This window comes from Pipistrellus kuhlii, unplaced genomic scaffold, assembly GCF_014108245.1.
Source record: "Pipistrellus kuhlii isolate mPipKuh1 unplaced genomic scaffold, mPipKuh1.p scaffold_m20_p_114, whole genome shotgun sequence".
Classification (NCBI taxonomy): Eukaryota; Metazoa; Chordata; class Mammalia; order Chiroptera; family Vespertilionidae; genus Pipistrellus; species Pipistrellus kuhlii.
In genome coordinates this window covers 352,186-367,626 of record NW_023425421.1, presented here as the reverse complement: position 1 = coordinate 367,626, position 15,441 = coordinate 352,186, and the positions used below count along the sequence as shown (strand labels likewise).

Genomic DNA, 15,441 nt, shown 5'->3' with positions numbered 1-15,441 from the left:
AAGGAGGCCATTGATGACCACCGAGCTTCTTCAGCTGTGCCTGGTTTCAGAGAAGGAGTCATCCATGTGGGAGAGAGATCAAATCTTTATTGGTCAGAATGATCCGGGAAAAGATCTATGTTGAGAGGCAGCTGGTGAGTCCTGTAACTTCTGTCCTTTCGTGAACACCAAGACTTGCTATACACTGTGGAAGAAAAACAGAGGTGAGGGTCAGGATCCGTCTCCATCTTCCAGGATGACCTGTCCCCAGTGGGAGATCTGGCTTTCCCCCAAGAACTAACATGAGCCAAGCTTGGTTTGGCTCAGTGGATAGAGCGTCGGCCTGCAAACTGAAAGGTCCCAGGTTCGATTCCGTAAAGGGCATGTACCTTGGTTGCGGGCACATCCCCAGTGTGGGATGTGCAGGAGGCAGCTATCAATAATTCTCTCTCATTGATGTTTCTAACTCTCTATCCCTCTCTCTTCCTCTCTTTAAAAAAAAAAAATATATATATATATACATATATATATATATATATATATATATATATATTTTAAAGATAAAATGTAAATTTTAAAAAAATGGGAAATTAAAGGGGAGAGGAAAAAAAAGAGAGTGAGAAAAGGGAAAACGCAAGGGTGAGGGGAAATGTGTGGGGTCAAGGACAGATCATTCAAAGTCAGGGGCCAGCAAACCAGAGCCCAGAGGCCGAATCCAACCCTCACCCTGTCCGTCTCTGTATGGCCCATGGACTAGTGGTTTTCTCATTTCTAAGTGGTTGACAAAAACAGAAATCAAGAGACGAGAAATATTTTGCGATGCCTGACAATGACACGAGGTTGACATGTCAGGGTCTGTTGGTACAGTCTTATAGGAACACAGTCACGTTTGTTTATTTGTTTGTTTTGTTTTGTTTTGGATTTTTTTGGTTAATCCTCACTGGAGGATATTCCCCCTGCCCCCATTGGTTTTAGAGAGTGGAAGGGAGTGGGGAGGGGGAAAGAGGAGACAGAGAAACGTTGAGTGGGAGACCCACATCCATCGGTTGCCTGCTGCAGGGAAACCTGCCACCCAGGTACGTGTCCTTGACCGGACTTGAACCCAAGAACCTTCGGTTCATGCTCTTAACCTCTAAGCAACTCTGTCCGGGGCAGTTTTTTTCTTTTTCTTTTTTCTTTTTAAAATATATTTTATTGATTTCTTACAGAGAGGAAGAGAGAGGGATAGAGAGTTAGAAACATCGATGAGAGAGAATCATCGATCAGCTGCCTCTTGCACACCCCCTACCAGGGATGTGCCCACAACCAAGCTACCTGCACTTGACAGGAATCGAACCTGGGACCTTTCAGTTCACAGGCCGATGCTCTATCCACTGAGCCAAACTGGTCTCGGCTATTTTTTTATTTATTTTTTAATATATTTTTATTGATTTTTTTTTTTTTTTTATAGAGAGGAAGGGAGAGGGATAGAGAGCTAGAAACATCGATGAGAGAGAATCATCGATCAGCTGCCTCTTGCACACCCGCTACCAGGGATGTGCCCAAGCTACATGCACTTGACCAGAATCGAACCCGGTACCTTTCAGTCCACAGGCCGACGCTCTATCCACTGAGCCACACCGGTTTCGGCTGCTTTTGTTTTGTTTTTAAATCGCTGTGTGTGGCTGCTTTTGTGCCACGAGGCGGAGTTGAGTCTGTGAGGGACCGTACAGCCTCCGAAGCCGCAAAGACTTACCGTGGGGCCCCTACAGACATGCTTGCTGACCCCTGGCCTGAGCCATCCGCAGGCCATCAAGACCTCAGCCCCCCTCTCCATCAATCCAGAGGGTTCCCCACTTTAAGAGATGTCTAAGCTGGGACTGGTTTGGCTCAGTGGATAGAGCGTCGGCCTGTAGACTGAAAGGTCCCGGGTTCAATTCCGGTCAAGGGCATGTACCTTGGTTGTAGGCACATCCCCAGTAGGGGGTGTGCAGGAGGCAGCTGGTCGATGATCTCTCTCATCGATGTTTCTAACTCTCTATCCCTCTCTGTGAAAAATCAATAAAATAAAAAATTAAAAAAGGAGAGATGTCTAAGACAATCCCCTCCTTCCCTCCCCACCACCATACTCGTAAGGAGAGCACTGCTTCCATTTCCCATCCTGATCGTAATTGCTGGTCAGTGAGCACCAACTCCGCTGAAAGATGTAGCCCTTCTTGGTGCAGTTCTGGAAGGATCTACTTCGGTAGCGGAAAGGGAAGACACACATGGGGGGGTCTGCGGAGAAAGAGAGGAGCAGAAGGAGAAACGCGAGCATAGAAAGCCTCGCGGTGGCCATGGCCCGCTTTCTCAGTGGTTAGAGAGTTAGCCCGCGGACCCAAGGCTCACGGGTTCGATTCTTTTTTCTTTTTTTTTTTGTAATATATTTTATTGATTTTTTATTGTATTTTATTTTTTAATATTTTTTATTGGTTTTTTTTTTTTACAGAGAGGAAGGGAGAGGGATAGAGAGCTAGAAACATCGATGAGAGAGAAACATCAACCAGCTGCCTCTTGCACACCCCCTACCGAGGATGTGCCCGCAACCGACATACATGCCCTTGACCGGAATCGAACCCGGGACCTTTCAGTCCACAGACTGATGCTCTACCGCTGAGCCAAACTGGTTTCGGCACGGGTTCGATTCTTAATCAAGGGCACATACCTCAATTCCAGGCTGTGTGAATGTGTGTCTCTCACATCAATATTCCCCCCCCCCCTGCCTCCCCTCCACTTTCTCAAAAATAAAATAAAATAAAATAAAAATAAAATAAAATCAGTGGAAAGCCCTGACTGGTTTGGCTCAATGGATAAAGCGTCAGCCGGTAGACTGAAAGGTCCCTCGTTCGATTCCAATCAAGGGCCCATGCTCACGCTGCGGAATCCATCCCCAGTAAGGGGCAGGCAGGACGCAGCTAATTAGTTTCTTTCACCTTTGATGTTTCTATCTCTCTCTCCTTCTCACTCTCCCTTCCTCTCTGAAATCAATAAAAATATTTAAAACACACACACACACACACACACACACACACACACGTGTTTCTCTAAAAAAAAAAATCAATGAAAAAAATATCCTCAGGTGAGGATTAAGAAATCTATATATATAAAAGCTTAATATGCTGCCCAAACTGGTTTGGCTCAGTGGTAGAGCATCGGTCTGTGGACTGAAAGGTCCCGGGTTCGATTCCGGTCAAGGGCATGTACATTGGTTGCAGGCACATCCCCGGTAGCGGGTGTGCAAGAGGCAGCTGATCGGTGTTTCTCTCTCATCGACATTTCTATCTCTCCATCTCTCTCCCTTCCTCTCTGTAAAAAAATCAATAAAATATATTTAAAAAAATTAAAATAGAAGCTTAATATGCTAAGTGTCCAGCTGAGTGGTTGACTGATTCGTCTCTCTGATGTGCACTGACCACCAGAGGGCAGACACTCCAATCAGTAGGTTAGCTTGCTGCTGGGGTCCAGCTGATCATGACTCAGCAAGATGGGGCCGGATACTCCCTGGAGCCCTCCCATGGTCCCTCCCCCAGTTCCTCCCTGGCCAGCGGCCCCCATCTGCCCCAAATTGGGGCCCTGATTGGCCCCAATCGCCAGCCAGGCAGAGGGACCCCACCCGTGCATGAATTTCGTGCACTGGGCCTCTAGGAATAATAATAATAATAATAATAATAATAATAATAACAACAACAACAACAACAACAATAATAAAAGAAAGTTTTATGGCTGACATTGTGGAACTAACAGTGCCTGCTGTCTCTCCTGCACCCAACTACTGTCAAAGTGGTTAGAACAGGTAGAAAAGCCAGGATCGGACTCCATTTTACCCAATGCCCCAAACTGCGTAGCCTGCCACTTCCAACCGCTTCTTGGACCCGAGGCACCGAGCCAGTCCCTGGGCGGGGCACTCACCTTGGCCCGTGCAGTAGCGCCACCGCCCATGGAATTTATGGTCCAGGGAGCACCAGGGGTAGTCGCTGTGCTTGGAGATGCAGTTGTAGTAGATCGTGTCTCCGTACACAAATGGGAAGACACAGGTAGCTTTTAGTTTGTCTAGGAAAGAGGGGAACATGGCCAACGGGATCCCCCTTGCAAGAGGAGTTGACGCTCTGCTGCCCCCACATCCACGTGGCCAGTGCCTGGCACCTTCGGCCCAGAACACACGTGGGTCCGAGGAAGCCTCGTCTCACCCCGCGGCCGGGAGCTGCCTCGAGCAGGCGGCTTCCATTCCGGGAAAGTCCCCGGAGACTGGGCACCCATCTCTGCACCTGAAACTCTGGTCTGAGAGTCTCCTTGTCCTCTCTCCTGGGAAAAGAAACCATCTCTCCGAGCTGCAGAGGGCCAAATGGGGAGACACCTGGACGCTCTGTAGATTGTTGCTGACTGGGCCCGGGGTATTGGCAGAATCACGTCAGTTGCACTCCCGCCCTGGGAGTGCGGAGATGTTCTTAGTTCCTGACTAATGTGTTGGTTCAGGAGGAAGGAGTGGGTGGGAACCTGGGCTCTCCCAGGCTCCTTGTTTTCCTGTGAAACCCCTTGTTGGATTGGAGTCTACATAGATGTGCTGCGTGGCTTAGGAGGTGGTCAGTCTGTCTCTCCAGCAGAGGAGGTCAGCGGCCCTCCCAGCTCCCAGCTTGAAAAATCTATTTCTATGTCTTCTCTCTTTATTTCTAATATTTCTCAATCCCTGGGCACCTCCACTCAGAGCCGGTTCGTTCATCTCTCTTCCCACGAAGGACATGGAAAAGGGAGATCCCCGCAGCTTCCGGCCCCGGCGCCGAGCGACTCGCCGCCCTCCACACCACGAGTCACTGGCGAGCTTTGTCACCACGGCAACGAGCTATTCCTTAAGAGATCAACCGAAGGACTTGTATGCATGCGTATAAGCACAACCAATGGATGAAAAACTCTGGGGAGGGAGGGCATGTATGGGAGTTGGGGGTGGGGTGGAGATTGGTAAGGTATGTACACATATAATACCTTAATTTAAAAAATGAGGAAAAAAAATAAAAAAATAAAAAAGTTATTCCTGGATACTTTCAACCTTTTGTCCCATCATTCTTCCCGAGAATGTTCTTTCTTTAAAAAAAAAAAAAAAATCTTTATTGATTAAGATATCACATAGTTGTCCTCAACCCCCCCATTCCAATCCCCCACTCATACCCCCACCCCCCATTGTCCTCGACCACTGGTTAGGCTCCTATGTGTGCACACAAGTCCTCTGGTTGATCTCTCCCTTCTATCCCCACCCTCCCTCTGAGGTCCAGCCGTCTGACCCATGGCTCCTTATCTCTGGGTCTGTTCTTGTCCATCCGTCTATGTTGTTCACCATTTCCCCTCGATGAGTGAGATCATGTCCTACTGGAAATATACTTATAAGAACCGAAAATGAGGCAAGCAATCATCTTTATGCTGAAAGGCACATGCATCCGTCTGTATGAGCTTCTTTCTGGGCCACTGGATCTTTTGTCGAGATTGTTCTTTCTTAAACACTCACCCGGCCCTGCCACTGGCTTATTCCTCTAAAGACTAGCATTGGCACTGAGATAGCCATGATCCCCTCTGGATCTGTTCCCCAGACTCCGCCAGCCTCCCCTTGACCACCTGTGACCGTCTCTGTGAGCTGGGAAGGCCACGCCCCTTTCCTGCTCCCATGCAGCCTATAGGTGAGTCTCCATGAAACTCCCTTGAACATCCACACTATGCTAGACCGCTTGTCCTGAATTTGCATATTGGTTCCCTTTTTCCCCCCATTTATCTGACAGGTAGTGACCTGTTCAGAGTCGTTCTCATCTGTCAGGAATGACCACAGGTTTCCTGTTCAAAGCTACACCCGTATTTATCAACCAATAGGAACTGGCACAGAATAGAAACTTAATAAATATTGGTTGGTCTTTCATAATAAGCCTGAAATAATGTTGATGCAAGATTCATTCATTTTTTTTAACCACTTAACAATTATTTATTATCAGTATACATTATCTATATTTACTATTAATTACATTATTATTTTAACAATTACGTCAGAACGTTCATTGTTTTATAACTATATTGTTATGTTTATCATTTAATATTTAAAACCAGGGAGGTCCAATGTGCAAAATTTGTGTACTGGAAGGCGGGGGGGGGGGGGGGGGGGGGGGTGGGGGTGGGGCTTCCTTCAGCACAGCCTGTGCCCTCTCGCAGGAGGACCCCTAGGAGGATGGCAGCTTGCCAGCTTAGGCCTGATAACCCTGGGGATCAGGCCTAAGCCAGCAGTCGGACATCCCTCTCGAAATCTCACTCTTCACCGTAGTGTTGCCCCGAAGGCGGGAGAGACTCGCCACTCCTGCTGCGCTCATCAGCCATGAGCCCGGCTTCCGGCTGAGCGGTGCTCCCCCTGTGGGAGCGCACTGACCACCAGGGGGCAGCTCCTGCCTTGAGCATCTGCCCCCTGCTGGTCAGTGTGTGTCATCGCAACCGGTCATTCTGCCCTCAACGGCCGCTTAGGCTTGTATTAGGAGTATTGTAACAATTTTATTATCGTTAGTTATTACTATGGTCATGATTAATGAACTACCTATACCAATAAAAGGGTAATATGCTAATCCAGGTGTCTTTCCAGACAAAGCTATGGTGGCCGGGCTGGGGCAGAGGCAGTTAGGAGTGACCAGACTGGCAGGGGGAGGCAGTTGGGGACCAACAGGCAGGCAGCGGGGAGGGGAAGTTGGGGGCAAGCAGGCTGGCAGGGAGTGGCAGTTGGGGACGAGGAGGCCAGCGGGAGGGAGGGGGTAGTTGGGGGTGAGTAGGCAGATAGGGGGAAAGCAGTTGGGGCATAGCATGCTGGGGGAAGGGACAGTTGAGGGCAAGCAGGCCAGCAAGGGGGGCAATTGGAGACAATCAGGCCAGTGTGGGGGGTGCAGTTGGGGGCGATCAGGCCAGTGTGTGTGTGGGGCGGGGGGAGCAGTTGGGGGCAAGCAGGCTGGCAAGCAGAGTGGTTAGGTGTGATAAGACAGGCAGGCAGGTGAGCAGTTAGGAGGCAGCGGTCCCGGATTGCGAGAGGGTCCCAGATTGGAGAGGGTGCAGGCCGGGCTGAGAAACGCGCCCCCCTCCATGCATGAATTTCGTGCACCGGGCCACTAGTTAGTTATTCATATAAGAAGCTATTTTACAGCTTACCCATGCTGGACATAGTGCTGTGAGTGATTTACCAAGGCCAGCATTTACTGCTTTCCTCACTTCGGTCCAGTGACTTGGGTGCTGTCACTGGGCTCCTCCCCAGGTCCACGTTGGTCCCCAGCCTGTGTGCCCTGTGCACAGAGCAACCCTGCTGCCCACTGCTCTGAAAATAGCTACCCTCTGACGCCAAAAGCAAGAGAGCCGAAGGGCCAAGTTTCCCCACCGTCTGCTCTAGGCCCGTGGTCGGCAAACTCATTCGTCGACAGAGTCAAATAGCAACAGTACATTTCTTTGGAGAGCCACTTTCTTTTAAACTTAAACTACAATATATAGGTAGGCACATTGTTATGAACTTAATTAGGGCACGTGGTATTTTGTGGAAGAGCCACACTCCACCGGCCAAAGAGCTGCATGTGGCTCGCGAGCCGCAGTTTGCCGACCACGGCTCTAGGCCATGTGGGCCAAACCCCCAAACATGTAATTGCTGATTGAAACAGTTTTATAGGCTCGGGTATATGTGTGGGGGTGGGGGTGGGGGTGGAGGTGGGGGTGGGGTGGGGTGGGGGAGGGGAGGGCGCTAACAGTTCAGATGCTAACAAATAAAGCAATGCATCCCCACCTGGAGTTGAAGGGTATAAATAGGAATTGAATTCTGAAAGAGAAAAAAAAAAGGGTAAAATGTAGACCATCTCCTAAATACTCCATTCTGAGCCTTTTTTTTAAAACACATTTTATTGATTTTTTTTTTTTTTACTGAGAGGAAGGGAGAGGGTTAGAGAGCTAGAAACATCAATGAGAGGGAAACATCGACCAGCTGCCTCCTGCACACCCCCTACCGGGGATGTGCCCGCAACCAAGGTACATGCCCTTGACCGGAATCGAACCGGGGACCTTTCAGTCGGCAGGCCGACGCTCTGTCCCCTGAGCCAGTGTTTCCCAAAGTGCGGTCCGCGTACCCCCAGGGGTACGGGAAGAGTTTGGTGGGGGTACGCGTTGCACCAGCGTTTGGTGGGGATGTGCACTGCACCGGGCTTAGCTGCGCCTAATTCTACGTTCTCATGAGGACGAGGGGTACTCAGCGTTACGAAAATTACAGAAGGGGTACACATATGTCAAAAGTTTGGGAAACACTGCAGTGAGCCAAACCGGTTTCGGCTCTGCCTTCTTTTTAAAATATATTTATTTCATTGACTTTTACAGAGAGTAAATAGAGAGTTCGAAACATCGATGAGAGAGTATCGTTGATCGGATGCCTCCTGCACAACCCCTATTGGGGATGTGCCCGCAACCAAGGTGCCTGCCCTTGACCGGAATCGAACCTGGGACCTTTAGGTCCGCAGACAAGGGCAAGCTCTGCCTTCTTACGGAGCGTTTGCATGCCCAGGGCGGCATCGCTGACTCCAGGCCCCGGGTGCTGCGCAGCAGGCCACTGGGACTTACTCCTCCTGCGTGGCTGAAACTCTGTTTTCCTTGAACAACGAATTCCCCATCTGCCTTCTCCCAGCCCCGGGCGATCGCTGTTCTGCTCTCGGTGCCTGTGAGTCTATTTCAGATCCTTCGGAGAAGTGGAGTCAGGCAGGCAGTGTGTGTCCCTCTGTGCCTGGCCGATGTCACTCGCCGTAAACGCCCCCGGGTCTGTCCACGCTGAGGGCCGTGTTTATAAGCTCCCTCTTGGTTACCGCGCGTACCATCCTCTGGATGGGAAAGCAGAGGCCAAGGAGAGGCTGAGTGACTCGCCCGTGAGCACCCAACCAGCAAGGGGAAGAGCAGGGATTTGGACTCAGGATCCTCCCCTCTGCACCACGCATGCTGCTGCATTTCAAAGGCATGGGGCACCCCTGGGCCTGGCTCAGTTGGGAGGAGAGTGGTACCATGCACCCCAAGGGGTTCAGGTTCAAGTCCCAGTCAGGGCACATGCCTAGGGTTCAGGTTCCATCCTGGATTGGAGCTCATTTGAGAAGCAATGGATTCATGTTTCTCTTTCACATCGACGTTTCTCTCTCTCTCTCTCTCTCTCTCTCTCTCTCTCTCTCTCTCTCTCTCTCTCTCTCCCTCTCTCTCAATAAAAATATATCCTCAGGTAAGGTAAGGATTGACAACAAGAATAAATAAATAAGCCGAAACCGGTTTGGCTCAGTGGATAGAGCATCAGCCTGCGGACTGAAGGGTCCCGGGTTCGATTCCGGTCAAGGGCATGTTCCTTGGTTGAGGGCACATCCCCAGTTGGGGGGGTGCAGGAGGTTGATGTTTCCCTCCCGTCGATGTTTCTGGCTCTCTCTCCCTCTCCCTTCCACTCTGTAAAAAAATCAATAAAATATATTTTAAAAGAATAAATAAATAAATAAAATAGAAGATATTAGGGACAATGGATAGATTCTGTTTCCTGCCCATTCCACCCCAAACCACTGCCTCCTCGGTTCCTCTCCTCCCTGCCCCTGCCCTCTCACCTGCTGTCAGCCGGCACACACAGAGCACCAGGGACATCCAGCCTGCCAACTTCCTCATCACCCCATCCGCCGGCCGTGGCTGCCCCAGCACAGGCTGCCTCCGGCTTTATGGTCTCCGACGCCCGCCCATCCTACGCGGGCTGCTCTGGGCACACGCGGGCTCACTCCAGAACGCTTTGTGCCCTGCCTGAACCTCGGGGCGCCCTCGTGCACACACACACACAGACACACACACAGAGAGACACACACAGACACACACAGACACACACACACAAACACACACACACAGACACACACACAGACACACACAGACACACACAGACACACACACACAGACACACACACAGACACACACAGACACACACACACACACAGACAGACACACACACACAGACACACACACAGACACACACAGACACACACACACAGACACACACACAGACACACACAGACACACACACACAGACACACACACAGACACACACAGACACACACAGACACACACACACACACTCACACTCACACACTCACACCAGGAACATCCCGCTCGGAAGCTGGTCCCAGGCCAGCTCTGTCCCCCTCACCCGCAAGCGTGTTGGAAAGGCGGATCCTGGGGCCCTGCTCCCGGCCCTGAAGCTCTGGGGAAGGGGCCCGAGGCCTGGGCTGTGACATGCGCCCAGGTGAGCCCAGTGGGTGCTCCAGTCTGAGGACCGTCGCTCTGGCTTCATGCTTTCCTACCCACCTCATCTCGTTTACTCTCTTAATTGTTTGTGTGTTTTGTTTTTTGTTTGTTTGTTTGTTTGTTTGTTTTTTAATTAAAGTCCATTCTGGCCAGTGGCTCAGTTGGTTTACACACCTTCCCTCCTAGTCAGGAGGTTAAGCATACCCTGGCCAGTGCCTCAGTTGGTTAAGCATATCCTCCTAGATTACAGGTATGATCCCCAATTGGGCAGGTACCGGAGGCAACCAATCTCTCTCTCTCTCTCTCTCCCTCTCTCTCTCTCTCTCTCTCTCTCTCTCTCTCTCTCTCTCTCTCTCTCTCTCTTTCTCTCTCTCTCTCAAGCAATGGAAATGTATCTTGGGGTGAGGATTTTTAAAATGGAAGGAAGGAGGGAAGGAAGGAAGGAAGGAAGGAAGAAGGGAGGGGAGGGAGGGAGGGAGGGAAGGAAGGGAGGGAGGGAGGAGGGGAAAAAGGGAGGGAGGGAGGGAAGGGAGGGAGGGAGGGAAAAAAGGGAGGGAGGAGGGAAGGGAGGGAGGGAGGGAGGGAGGGAAGGAAGGAGGGAAGGAGGAGGGAAGGAAGGAAGGAAAGAATGAAGGGAGGGAGGGAGGGAGGGAGGAAGGGAGGGAGGGAGGGAGGGAGGGAGGGAGGGAGGGAAAGCCAGTTGAGCCTCCTGGGTAGGTAAGGTCAGAATGGCCAAACATCATGGCTGTGGCCTGCCAGTAGGTGGAAAGGACAGGGATCTGGGCGAGCAGAAGAGGAAAGAGCGCTTTATGAGAGAGAAGAGGGTGTGAGAGTGAGAACCAATAAAGAGGCAGGTGTTCTAGTGCCCCCCCTCCCCCAGGGCAACTCCAGAGGAGGCACAGACCATCCCGGAGACCAAGCTTCATGAGAAGGGGAGGGACTGGCTCGTCCTTCAGCATCTGTCTGTGCTGACGTCCGCCTGTTACGCCCATTTGTAAACCTGCAGGGACCAGGTACCGGGTGGACACATATTTGCCTTTTCCAACAGAGGAGAGAAGTGGAGAAACTCTGATAAAGGCACAGGGACTGCAGACACCGAGCTTCTCCTGTCTGACGCGCAAGCTTTTGCCTTTTGCTGTTTTTGTTTGTTTTGTTTTGTTTTATAAAATATTTTTAAAATATATTTTATTGACTTTTTACAGAGAGGAAGGGAGAGGGATAGAGAGTTAGAAACATCGATGAGAGAGAATCATCAATCAGCTGCCTCTTGCACACCTCCCACTGGGGATGTGCCCACGACCAAGGTACATGCCCTTGACCGGAATCGAACTTGGGACCTTTCAGTCCGCAGGCTGACGCTCTATCCACTGAGCCAAACCAGTTTCATCTGCCTTTTGCTGTTTTGCTGAAATGGTGGATATTGGCACAGCCTCTGGCCTCTTCACAGCTAATGAGGCCACCTGCCAATCACAAGGAGCCAAATGGGTCGGCATCCATGCTTCCCCTGCCAGAGCTGGGAGAAGTCCCCCTATGACTTCATGACGTGGGGATCGAATTCCTTGTTTGAAACCTGGGGAAACGGGGGCTCAGAGAGCCTACGTCACCTGTCAAGGTCACGTGGCTTGAATAGAGGTGGCGATCTGATGCCAAGCCTCCTTGCTCTTCCTCGCCCCGTGGTCATGGAGGTCTCCCAGGCCAAGAGCCTTCAGAGGAAGCCGGTTCCTTCAAAGTGACAGGTTCAACTCTCACTCTTTTTTTTTAATTTATTTAATATATTTTATTGATTTTGTACAGAGAGGAAGGGAGAGAGATAGAGAGTTAGAAACATCAATGAGAGAGAGTCATCCATCAGCTGCCTCTTGCACACCCCCTACTGGGGATGTGCCTGCAACCAAGGTACATGCCCTTGACCGGAATCGAACCCGGGACCCCTCAGTCCCCAAGCCGATGCTCTATCCATTGAGCCACACCAGTCTCGGCTCAACGCTCACTCTTGACTGGTCCCCAAGACAGAGCTTACTTTGTTTCTGACACTTGCGAGCTGAGTGGCTCTGGAAAAGTGACTTTTGTTTTCTAAGCCTGCAGCCAAATCTCTGAAAATGTTTGGGGCAGCAAGGGCTGGAGAGACAAAAAATATGCGGATGAAGAATGAAGGAAGTGATCAGGAAGGGAAGAGGATGGCAGAAGGAGGGAGGAAGTGGTGAAGGATTCATCTTACTTCTTCCTTCATCCCTGCCTTCTTGCGTTTTTTTCGTCTTTCTTTCTTCTTTAATCCTCCTTCCTTCCTTCCTTCCTTTTCCTTCCTTCCTTCCTTCCTTCCTTCCTTCCTTCCTTCCTTCCTTCCTTTCTTTCTTCCTTCCTTCCTTCCTTTCTTTTTAAAATGTATTTTATTGATTTTTGTACAGAGAGGAAGGGAGAGAGATAAGAGAGTTAGAAACATCAATGAGAGAGAGTCATTGATCAGCTGCCTCTTGCACACCCCCTACTGGGGATATGCCCGCAACCAAGGTACATACCCTTGACCGGAATCGAACCCGGGGCCCTTCAGTCCCCAAGCCAACGCTCTATCCATTGAGCCAAACTGGTCCCGGCTTTCTTTCTTTCTTTCTTTCTTTCTTTCTTTCTTTCTTTCTTTCTTTCTTTCTTCCTTCCTTCTTTCTTTTGAACTAATTCCATTTACTAATTTTCCATCATGCCATAGTATCCAGTCCACAGGATATTAATACATACAAACAAAATCAGTGGGAATATGAGGCCAGTTTTCCCACATTTCTTCATCAATAATCGGTCATTATTTATTAGGGAAGATAGGGCACCTTTGATCTCTCTTTCTCTCCTTGTCTTTCTCTTGGGTGAACTTTACAGAACGTTCTTAGTTCTAGGTGTAACTTCTCCCCGAGACGATGGGAACCCGTGTTCCCAAACACTCATGGTTCACGGAGGCAGTGCTGAGAGCATGCCAGGCTGGTGAGACACGTTCTAGAGATTCCCCCAGCCCACCCCCTGGAGGCATGGCCAGGACACTCCGAGCGGGACCCAGAGCTCCCTGCCCACAGACAGGGCCGCCGTGGAGGTTGGCAAGAACCCATTATTCCTTCTCTGCTCAACTGAACAGCCATTCCGTCCCCAGGCGCTCAACCAAGTGTGATGAAACGGTTCTCAGAGCTGAAGATAGTGTCTGACCAGTGGTGTTGGGAGGGGGGGCTGGGTGAGGATGAAAGAAAAGTCAGCAAAGTCATAAACCACGGTGGGCATGGAACACAGCACTTCCCTAAGAATAGTCCTCATCACAGGGAACTAGAGAGAAAGGGCCAGTGACGAGTGGAGAGGGGACTCTGTGGGGCCCAGTTTTTTTGTGTTTGTTTGTTTGTTTTAATATATTTTATTGATTTTTTACAGAGAGGAAGAGGGAGAGATAGAGAGTTAGAAACATGGATGAGAGAGAATCATCGATCAGCTGCCTCTTGCACACCCCCTACCGGGAATGTGCCCACAACCAAGGAACATGCCCTTGACCAGAATCAAACCCGGGACCCCTCAATCCAAAGACCAACGCTCTATCCACTGAGTCAAACCGGTTTCAGCTGGGGCTCAGTTTTATCTCCTGCAAAAATGAAAAGACAGAGGAGAGGTGGGGGTGGAAGAGGAAGAAGGTACTGGGTGGAGAAGATAAATGCTGATAGAAAAATAAACTATAGCCAAAACCGGTTTGTCTCAGTGGATAGAGCGTCGGCCTGCAGACTGAAAGGTCCCAGGTTCGATTCCGGTCAAGGGCATGTATCTTGGTTGCGGGCACATCCCCAGTAGAGGGTGTGCAAGAGGCAGCTGGTCGATGATTCTCTCTCATCGATGTTTCTAGCTCTCTATCCCTCTCACTTCCTTTCTGTAAACAATCAATAAAATATATTTTTGTAAAAAGAAAAAGAAAAAGAAACTATAGCACTGGGTTGGATTCAGTGTCAGCTAGCAATGCCAGCTCTGAAACTAGTGGGGAACACATGAGCATCGATATCCAATAGACTAACTTTAAAATCTTAGATTTCCTACGTATTAGTTGGGAACATTAAATAACTTGCCCACTCTGTTTTATGGGGAAGGTCGTTTAATATCTATGCTTCATAGATGCACAGCACAGATGAATACCAAGCATTCAACCTTCACTGGTATTTTGTTGCTTTCAAAAGCTGAGTGATGCTGAAACCGGTTTGGCTCAGTGGTAGAGCGTCGGTCTGCGGACTGAAGGTTCCCAGGTTCGATTCCGGTCAAGGGCATGTACCTGGGTTGCGGGCACATCCCCAGTAGGGGGTGTGCAAGAGGCTGCTGGTCGATGTTTCTCTCTCATGGACGTTTCTAGCTCTCTATATCTCTCCCTTCCTCTCTGTAAAAAATCAATAAAATATGTTTGTTTTTTTTAAAAAAGCTGAGTGATGGTGGGTGGGGATTCAAATCCCAGGTGCTCTGATTCCTAAGTGCTATAACCAGTAAGCCACGCCTCCCTTCTTATGTCCCCAGAGGTAGAGTTTTGAAGCGTGATCTGCTCAAGCCTGACCCCTAGTGGATTCCCCAAGAAAAACATGTGAGAGTTCCTTTTCTTCCACACCCTAGCACTTATCTTCTTATTGCTGTTAGAGAGAGAGAGAAGAGGGGAGAGAGAGACAGAAACATCATCGATGTGCTGCCTCCTGCACGCCACGGGGGCATGCGTCCTGGCCTCCTGGTTCATAGGTCGACGCTCAACCACTGAGCCACGTGGGTGGGGCAGAGCATCTGCAGATGGGGTCCTGGAGTCAGTCCTGGGGTGTGCAGGAGGCAGCTGATGGATGCTTCTCTCTCATTGATGTTTCTAGCTCTCTATCCCTCTCCCTTCCTCTCTGTAAAACATCAATAAAATATATTTTTAAATAATAATAAAATAAAATAAAATGAGGCCACCAACTACACTGCTTCGAGCACCACCACCCCCACCCATTGGCTGTACGGCTTTTGGCAAGTCCCTCAACACGTCCGTGCCTCAGTTTCTCCCTTCTGCAAACTGAGGAGTCCTGCTTGGGACCCGGGCGCCCCTGGGTGAGTCTGCACGCCCGCCCTCTGGTGCCCAGACAGGGCTGTGGGCTGTCAGAAGCTTTTCAGACTGTGGAACGGAGTCCCCGCACCAGGCGA

General features: G+C 50.1%; 2 protein-coding genes across 2 annotated transcripts in view; both read right to left on the bottom strand.

Annotated features, from left to right (window-relative positions):
• Positions 1 to 8,994, bottom strand: part of SULT2A1 (sulfotransferase family 2A member 1) — a 29,939-nt gene extending 20,945 nt beyond the window's left edge. The window contains exon 1 of the mRNA XM_045579774.1: positions 8,989 to 8,994. The gene's annotated coding sequence lies outside the window, so the exon portion shown is untranslated. The remainder of the gene's footprint in view (positions 1 to 8,988) is intronic.
• LOC118715996 (binder of sperm protein homolog 2-like) lies at positions 178 to 7,156 on the bottom strand. The gene is made up of 4 exons (XM_036432653.2): positions 7,153 to 7,156; positions 3,907 to 4,047; positions 2,088 to 2,235; positions 178 to 184 (listed from the first exon to the last, which is right to left on the bottom strand). The coding sequence occupies exons 1-4, from the start codon at positions 7,154 to 7,156 to the stop codon at positions 178 to 180; spliced, it is 300 nt and encodes a 99-aa protein (XP_036288546.1).
• Positions 8,995 to 15,441: the final 6,447 nt, after the last annotated feature.

Excerpts from the sequence above, each read along its gene's own strand:
- LOC118715996 (XM_036432653.2), bottom strand. Across the intron at positions 2,236-3,906 it reads GCGCTACTGCACGGGCCAAG|ACCCCCCCATGTGTGTCTTC; the intron begins GTGAGTGCCCCG and ends CTTTCTCCGCAG.